The sequence below is a fragment of the Stegostoma tigrinum genome, chromosome 2, assembly GCF_030684315.1.
Source record: "Stegostoma tigrinum isolate sSteTig4 chromosome 2, sSteTig4.hap1, whole genome shotgun sequence".
NCBI classification, from domain to species: Eukaryota; Metazoa; Chordata; class Chondrichthyes; order Orectolobiformes; family Stegostomatidae; genus Stegostoma; species Stegostoma tigrinum.
In genome coordinates this window covers 152,014,140-152,023,784 of record NC_081355.1, presented here as the reverse complement: position 1 = coordinate 152,023,784, position 9,645 = coordinate 152,014,140, and the positions used below count along the sequence as shown (strand labels likewise).

General features: G+C 49.8%; 1 protein-coding gene across 2 annotated transcripts in view; it reads right to left on the bottom strand.

The window, feature by feature from the left end:
• Window positions 1–1,092: 1,092 nt before the first annotated feature.
• The window catches only part of LOC125462939 (vasoactive intestinal polypeptide receptor 1-like), an 88,252-nt gene continuing 79,699 nt past the window's right edge, over window positions 1,093–9,645 (bottom strand). For both annotated transcript variants that reach the window (XM_059642206.1, XM_059642213.1), the window contains exon 13: window positions 1,093–3,310. In XM_059642206.1, coding sequence (XP_059498189.1) covers window positions 3,119–3,310 — 192 coding nt within the window. In that variant the 3' untranslated portion in view covers window positions 1,093–3,118. The remainder of the gene's footprint in view (window positions 3,311–9,645) is intronic.

The following is a 9,645-nucleotide window of genomic DNA, read 5'->3' as shown; positions in this document are numbered from 1 at the left end:
CCCCAACGACAATGGGAACTGCAGATGCTGGAGAATCCGAGATAACAAAATATAGAGCTTAGGAGCACATAAGATGCTGCTTGGCCTGCTGTGTTCATCCAGCTCCACACTTTGTTGCGGATAGCCCCAAAGATTGTGGTAAATTCAGAATCCAGCAAAGGAGGATGGAAAAGATAATAAAGAGACAGGGATTGAATGAAGAGAGCAAACGAGTGAGCGAGATCAAAAACTGACAAAAGAGCTTCTTTCAACACACAAAAGGGAAGACAAAGAGCCAAATGGACCCCTTAGAAAATGAATCTGGGGAGACGTCTCTGGGAAAAGAGGAAGTGGCAGAGCAGTTAAACAGATATTTTTTATCAGTCTTTACACAACGCATTAATGCAAAAGAACACAGGCGAGGAATTACGTATGTCACTATCACAAGAGAACTCTCGAATGAGAGCTTATATAAAAATACATTAATGGCTGACATAGAATATCAGACCTCGAGGAGATCCAGGAATTAGCCAGGAAAGTGCAAACAAGGAAAATCGGAATTAACGGCCGAGCAGATCCAAGACATTCCTGTTCCGATTTCTCACGTAACGACAGATGTGAGGGTGAGCAAGTGCGTCCCTTCAACACTGTCTCAGTAAGTCACTCACAACTCTGCACCGAATTGTGACACCGGCACAACAACATTCCCCTGAAAGGGAAGGGACAACAGCTACAGCACTGCCCCTCTGACAGTGCAGCACTCCCTCAGCACTGACCCTCTGACAGTGCGGCGCTCCCTCAGCACTGACCCTCTGACAGTGCGGTGCTCCCTCAGCACTGACCCTCTGACAGTGCGGCGCTCCCTCAGCACTGACCCTCCGACAGTGCGGTGCTCCCTCAGTACTGACCCTCCGACAGTGCGGTGCTCCCTCAGCACTGACCCTCTGACAGTGCTGCGCTCCCTCAGTACTGACCCTCCGACAGTGCGGCACTCCCTCAGTACTGACCCTCTGACAGTGCGGTGCTCCCTCAGTACTGACCCTCTGACAGTGCAGCACTCCCTCAGTACTGACCCTCCGACAGTGCGGCACTCCCTCAGCACTGACCCTCCGACAGTGCGGCAATCCCTCAGTACTGACCCTCCGACAGTGCGGCGCTCCCTCAGTACTGACCCTCTGACAGTGCGGTGCTCCCTCAGTACTGACCCTCCGACAGTGCGGCACTCCCTCAACACTGACCCTCCGACAGTGCGCGCTCCCTCAGCACTGACCCCCTGACAGTGCGGCACTCCCTCAACACTGACCCTCCGACAGTGCGGCACTCCCTTAGTACTGACCCTCCGACAGTGCGGCACTCCCTCAGCACTGACCCTCTGACAGTGCAGCACTCCATCAGCACTGACGCTCTGACAGTGTGGCACTCCCTCAGCACTGACCCCCTGACAGTGCGGCACTCCCTCAACACTGACCCTCCGACAGTGCGGCACTCCCTTAGTACTGACCCTCCGACAGTGCGGCACTCCCTCAGCACTGACTGTCTGACAGTGCGGCACTCCCTCAGTACTGACACTCCGACAGTGCGGCACTCCCTCAGTACTGACACTCTGACAGTGTGGCACTCCCTCAGCACTGAACCCCCTGACAGTGCGGCACTCCCTCAGCACTGACCCTCCGACAGCGCGGCACTCCCTCAGCACTGACCCTCCGATAGTGCGGCACTCCCTCAGCACTGACCCTCTGACAGTGCGGCACTCCCTCAGCACTGACCCTTCGACAGTGCAGCACTCCCTCAGCATTGACCCTCCGACAGTGCAGCACTCCCTCAGTACTGACCCTCCGACACTCCCTCAGTACTGACCCTCCGACACTCCCTCAGTTCTGACCCTCCGACAGTGCAGCAGTCCCTCAGCACTTACCCTCCGACACTTCCTCAGTACTGACACTCCAACAGTGCGGCACTCCCTCAGCACTGACCCTCCGACAGTGCGGCTCTCCCTCAGTACTGACCCTCCGACAGTGCGGCTCTCCCTCAGCACTGACCCTCCGACAGTGCGCACTCCCTCAGCACTGACCCTCCGACAGTGCAGCAGTCCCTTAGCACGTACTCTCCGACACTTCCTCAGTACTGACCCTCCGACAGTGCGGCACTCCCTCAGTACTGACCCTCTGACAGTGCGGCACACCCTCAGCACTGACCCTCCGACAGTGCGCACTCCCTCAGCACTGACCCTCCGACAGTGCAGCACTCCCTCAGCACTGACCCTCCGACAGTGCAGCACTCCCTCAGTACTGACCCTCTGACACTCCCTCAGTTCTGACCTTCCGACAGTGCAGCAGTCCCTCAGCACTTACCCTCCGACACTTCCTCAGTACTGACCCTCCAACAGTGCGGCACTCCCTCAGCACTGACCCTCCGACAGTGCGGCTCTCCCTCAGTACTGACCCTCCGACAGTGTGGCTCTCCCTCAGCACTGACCCTCTGACAGTGCGCACTCCCTCAGCACTGACCCTCCGACAGTGCGGCTCTGCCTCAGTACTGACCCTCCGACAGTGCGCACTCCCTCAGCACTGACCCTCCGACAGTGCAGCACTCCCTCAGTACTGACCCTCCAACAGTGCGGCACTCCCTCAGTACTGACCCTCTGACAGTGCGGCACTCCCTCAGCACTGACCCTCCGACAGTGCGGCTCTGCCTCAGTACTGACCCTCCGACAGTGCGCACTCCCTCAGCACTGACCCTCCGACAGTGCAGCACTCCCTCAGTACTGACCCTCCAACAGTGCGGCACTCCCTCAGTACTGACCCTCTGACAGTGCGGCACTCCCTCAGCACTGACCCTCCGACAGTGCGGCACTCCTCCATCTCTGCACAGAGTGCGAACCCATATTTGGTGCGTGTGTCTTTGGAGTGGGACCGCCAGAGCGGAAGTTGTTTGTTGGTCTATGTGTAAGACATTTGGACAGTCAGTAACTCCATATCTCTTTCTCACCCTTGAAGTGCAGGCCACCTCTCCGTCCCCCGAAGTTTGAAAGATTTACAGCAGGAGATAAAGCAGCGAAGTGTCTTAACATGAAGCAATGTAACATGCAGTATTTCACCATCATTATTTACAGATGACTTCTTAAATGTGTGGCCTTTTGTCAGATTTGCTGGAAGCTGCTTTCTCTGTCTGACCTCCTCCGTTTTGGACTTAACTTGTCCATCAAAGAGATCTGTGTGGTGTCGGCTGTCCCACTGCTCTCTGTCGACAGGTTCCCTTTGTGTCTCGTCTTGAAGGGAAGATCCCTCTTGGGCCATCGCCCTCTCAAACACTTCCTGAGCTCCGCCAGAACCTAACACGGCAAGAAGTCAGTGGTAACACGCATCTCGAGGATGTGGACTGCGGGTGTCAGACATTCGAAACAAAAATCAGAAACTGCTGGAGAAACTCAACAGGCCTGGCAGCACCCTTGATAGAGGTGCACAAAATGATCAGACGTACAGATAGAGTGGGTAGCCAGAGTGTTTTTCCTAGGGTGGAGGTAGCTATTATGAGGGGGCATGGTTTTAATGTGAAAGGAGGTAGATAAATGGGAGATGTCAGGGGTAGGTTCTTTACTCAGAGAGTGGTCAGAGCGTGGAATGCATTGCCAGAGAGAATAGTGGAGTCGGCCTCATGAGGGGCATTTAAGTGGCTATTAGATAGGCATATGGATGATAGTATAAGGTAAGGGTGGAGGTTAGATAGACCTTAGGTTTAGGGCAAAAGTTTGGCACAACATCGTGGGCCAAAGGGCCTGTATTGTGCTGTACTGTTCTAAGTTCTATTTGTGGAAGTAAAACAGAGTTAACGCTTTGAGGCATCAAATTACTGCAGATGTTGGAATCTGCACCTAAAATAAAAAATGCTGGAAAGTCACAACAGGTCAGGCAGCATCAGCACAGAGATAGCGAGCTAGTGTTTCGAGTTTAGATGTCTCTTCATCGGAACACTTTGAGATCGGTGACCCTGATTCAGAACAGATAACATCAAGGAAGGATGGTACATAAGCTGAAGACAGTAGGTTAAGGAGTGGTGAGGTGGGAGGAGTGAGCAGATAGGCAGAGATGGAGCCCAGCAAGAGCAGGGCAGTGAGGTAGATAAAGGGATGGGTGTTAGTAACTCGGAAAGAAAGAGAAGCCTATGATAAACAGGTGAAAATAAGTTAGCGGTGCTGAAAGCAGCCCATGTCATCTCATGTGGACATACAGAAAGTTCTTCACATTCTAAAAATATTATTCTGGATATTGAGTCCTGAAAGTTGCAGTGTCCCGAAGTGGAAAATGAGGTCTGACGAAGGGTCCTGACCTGAAATATCAGCCTTCCTGCTCCTCTGATGCTGCTTGGCCCACTGTGTTCATCCAGCTCTACACCTTGTTATCTCAGACTCTCCAGCATCTGCAGTTCCTGCTATCTCTGGAAAATGAGGGGCTGTTCTTCCAGTTTGTGCTGAGTTTCACTGGAGCACTGCAGCAAGACAGAGGTGTTGGCCTGGGAACTGGGTGGGTATGTTGAAGTGGCAGGCAACAGGAAGCTCAGGGTCATTTTAGTTGGCCGAACTTTCTGCTATGAGAGGGCATTTTCACCCTGTGTTCAAATTGAGCTGTAAATGAATTGGCTAAACCTCTCAAACAGCCAGTCACTGCCAACAATGATTTTTACCCATTGTTTTTGATTTATTTTAGTGCTTTGATTAAGAAATGTTGTACATCTGGAAGTATGTGTCTAAAGAAAAACCAGATGCTGAGACAATGAAATTGCCCAGGAGACAGGCAGTAGGAGGAATTGTATTTTGTCCTCATTTATATCATAACAAATTCTATCTGACATGGAAATTGTTTGTGCCTTGCATTGAATAGTGGACCTGAAAGTATTACAGTGATAAACAACCTTCCTGCAAACATCCCTTCCTGCACAGTACAGCAATGACCAATAAACTGGATGATAAACACTGTTGCGATGGAAGTTAAGGATTGTTTAGACTTGGAGCCAGGCTTTACGAGGTAGAACCAGGACAGAGGAATGAAATGGGAGGAAGTCGAGAAAAAAGTTGAACCTTTCACATTTGAAGGAAGTGGTGGACAGGAACAACAGCATCACAGAATGAGGTCTTTCAGCACATTCAGTCGCGAGTGGCTTTTCCCCACAGCTTTTAGTTGGATCAAAGGTATTGAGTACACGGGAAGGGAGATTATACAAGTCTGTGCAAAGCTCAGCTTAGGTCCTAACCCTGACTCTAACCCTGACCCCAACCCTGGACCCGACCCTGACCCTGACCACGACTCTGACCACGACCCCAACTCTGACCGTAAAGCTAACACTATCCCTGACTCTAACCCTGACCCCAACCCTGAACCCAACCCCGACCCTGACCCTGACCATAAAGCTAACACTATCCCTAACACTAACCCTAACCCCGACCCTGAACCCAACCCTGAACCTGACCCTGACCCCGACCCCAACCCTGGCCATAAACCCAATATTAACCCTAAAGCGACCCTGACCCCGACCCTGAACCCGACCCCGACCCTGACCCCAACCCTTACCCCGACCCTGACCATAAAGCTAACACTATCCCTAACTCTAACCCTAACTCTGACCCTGAACCCAACCCTGAACCCGACCCCGATCCTGACCATGACCACGTGCCCGACACCAGCCCTGACCGTAAAGCTAACACTATCCCTAACTCTAACCCTAACCCCGACCCTGAACCCAACCCTGAACCTGACACCAGCCCCGACCCCAAACCTGGTCATAAACCTAACATTAACCCTAACCCCAACCCTGAACCCAACCCCGACCCTTACCCCGACCCTGGCCATAAAGCTAACACTATCCCTAACTCTAACCTTAACCCCGATCCTGAACCCGACCCCGACCCTGACCACGATCCTGACCCCAACCCTTACCCCGACCCTGGCCATAAAGCTAACACTATCCCTAACTCTAACCCTGAACCCAACCCTGAATCCAACCCTGAACCTGACCGCAACCCCTACCCCAACCCCGAACCTGGCCACAAAGCTAACATTAACCCTAACTCTAACCCTGAACCTGATCCTGAACCCAACCCTGACCATAAAACTAACACCAACCCTGACTCTAACCTTGAACCTAATCTTGACCATAAAGCTAACACTAACCATGATTCTATCCCGAAACCCGAACCTCACCCTAACCCTATTGCTTAGGTCCTAATCCTAAACCCATCACTAACCATAATCCTAACTATAACCCTGAACCTAACCTTCAACCTAACCCTGACCTTGGCCCTAACCCTAAATCTGACCCTAACCCTAAACCTAACCCTAGCCTTAGCTTTAACTCAGAACCTAACCACGATCCCGACCCTAACCTTAAGCCCAAACTTAAATCTAATTATGGCCCTAACCATGATCCTGACCCTAACCGTAATGTGACCCAAGATTATAACCCTGAACCCAATCCTAGTCAGACTCTAACCCGAACCTGAAACACAGCCCTAACCCTGATCCTAACTCTAACCTTGAATCCAACCCTAATGTGATCCTACACCATAAATCTGAACCTAACCCTAACATGACCCTAACCCAAACACTGAAGCTAACCCTAACTCTTACTCTAACACTGAACATAATCCTAAACCTAATCTTAACCCTGACCCTGTCCCTAAACCTAAACCTGGCCCTGACCCTAACCCTGACCATGGCCCTAAACCTACGCCTAACACTGGCCGAAACTCTAGCCCCAACCCTGGCACTGACCACAACCCTGACCTGGACCCTGATCCTAACTCTAGCACTAACCCTAAACTTAATCCCAACACTAACCCTATCGCACAGCCTAGGTCTGAACCCTATCCCTAATCCTTACCCTGACCCTAATCTTAACCCTGATCCTAAAATGATACCAAACCCTGACCTTAACGCTGACGTTGATCCCAACCCTGCGATAGGGTTAGGGTTAGGGTTAGGGTCAGTCCCAACCCTAGCCTTGACCCCAGCCCTAAACCTGACCCTGACCCCAGTCCTAACCCTAACCTTAGCCCCAGCCCTAACCCTAACCCTGACCCCAATCCTAACCCTGATCCTAACACTAATCCCAACCCTACCCCTATCCGTAATCCTAACACAGAAAAATACTTCCCTTTCCAAATTAAAACCTTTGTCCTCTTCTGCAGAATTTTATATTTCTCCCAGTCCTCAGGTTTGCTGCTTTTTCTGGCTAATTTATATGCCTCCTCTTTGGCGTTAACACTATCCCTGATTTCCCTTGTTAGTCATGGTTGAGCCACCTTCCCTGTTTTACTCCTAAACCAGACTGGGATGTACAATTCTTGAAGTTCATCCATGAGCTCTTTAAATGTCTGCCATTGCCTATTCACTAATAACCCCTTATCCTTGGCCAGCTTATCCTAGCTAATGCATTCCTCATACCATCACATTTAGATTTCTTTAAGTTTAGGACCCTAGTTTCAGACTCAATTGTGTCACTCTCTATCTCAATGAAGAATTCTACCAGATTATGGTCGCTCTTTCCCAAAGGATCTCACAGCACAATTTTGCTAATTGGTCCTCTCTCATTCCACAATACTCAGTTGAGGAAGGCTTGGTCTCCAGTTGATTCCTTGACATATTGGTTGAGGAAACCATTGCTCATACAGTCCAGGAAATCGTCCTCCATCACATTACTATCAGTTTGGTTAGTCTAATCAATATGTAGATTGAAGTCACCCATAATAACAGCAGTGCCCTTATTGCACACATCTCTAAATTCCTGTCTGATACAGCACCCAATATTACAACTGCTGTTTGGTGATCTGCAGACAACTCACACTAACGTTTTTTTCCTTTGGTGTTCCACAGCTCCATACTGATTCCACATCGTCCAGGCTAATGATCTCCCTTATTATTGGGTTAATCTCCGACTTAATCAGCAATGCTACCTCACCTCCCTTTCCTTTCTGTCTGTCTTTCCTGAAAATTGAATAACCCTGGATGTTGAGTTCCCATTCTTGGTCACCCTGGAGCCTAACCCTGAACATTGAACATAGAACAGCACAGCACAGTACAGACCCTTCATCCCAAAATGTTGTGCCAACCTATTATCCTACTAACATCAATCTACCCTGCCTGCCCTACATTTTACTATCCTCCATGTGCCTACCCAAGAGTCGCTTAAAAGTCTCTAAAGTAGCTGACTCCACTAACACTGCCGGTAGCACATTCCACACGCCCACCACTCTCTGTGTGAAGAACCTACCTCTGACATCTCCCCGATACCATCCTCCAATCACCTTAAAATTATGCCCCCTCATCATAGTCATTTCCACCCTGGGAAAAAGTCTCTGACTATCCACTCTATCTATGCCTCTCATCATCTCGTAAACCTTTGTCAGGTCACCTCTCATCCTTCTTCACTCCAATGAAAAAAACTCTAGCTCCCTCAACCTTTCCTCATAAGACCTGCGCTCCAGCCCAGGCAGCATCCTGGTAAACCTCCTCTGCATCCTCTCTAAAGCTTCCACATCCTTCCTATAATGAGGTGACCAGAACTGAACACAATATTCCAAGTGTGGTCTAACCAGAGTTTTATAGATGTGCAGCATAGCATCATGGCTCTTATACTCAATTCCCCTGCCAATGAAATCAACACACCATACGCCTTCTTTATAACCTGATCAACTTGGGCAGCAACTTTGAGGGATCTATAGACGTGGACATCCACACTGCCGAAAATCCTGCTATTAACTCGATATTCTGCATTCAAATTCAACCTTCCAAAATGAATCGCTTCACACTTTTCTGGGTTGAATTCCATCTGCCACTTCTTTGCCCAGCTCTGCATCCTGTCAATGTCCCATTGCAACCTACACACCGTCCACAACACCACCAACCTTAGTATCATCGGCAAACGTACTAACCACCCTTCCACTTCCGCTTCCTCATCAAAGTCATTTATAAAGATCACTAAGAGCAGAGGTCCCAGAACAGATCCCCAAACTGGTCACCGAGCTCCAGGCTGAATACTTCCCATCTGCTACCACCCTCTGTCTTCTATTGGACAGCCAGTTTTGTATCCAGACAGCTAAATTTCCCTGAATCCCATGCCTCCTTACCTTCTGAATGAGCCTACCATGTGGAACCTTATCTAATGCCTTGCTAAAATCCATATACACCACATCCACTGCTCTACCTACATCGATGTGTTTTGTCACATCCTCAAAGAATTCAATAAGGCTTGAGGCATGGCCTGCCCCTTACAAAGACATGCTGACTATCTCTAATCAAACTGTGTTTTTCCAAATAATCATAAATACTCTCAGAATTGTACCCTAGGGTGGAGGTAGATATAATGAGGGGGTATAGTTTTAAAGGGAGTGGTGGTAGATACAGGGGAGACATCAGAGGGAGGTTCTTTACTCAGAGAGTGGTCGGAGCGTGGAATGCATTGCCGGAGAGGGTAGTGGAGTCGGCCTCATTAGGTGTATTTAAGCAGCTATTAGATAGCCATATGGATGGTAGTATAAGGTAGGGTGGAGGTTAGATAGACCTTAGGATTAGGATAAACGTTCGGTACAACATTGCGGGCCGAAGGGCCTGTGCTCTGCTGTACTGTTCTATATTCTATGTTCTAATCGCAACTTTGACCCTAATCTTAACCCTG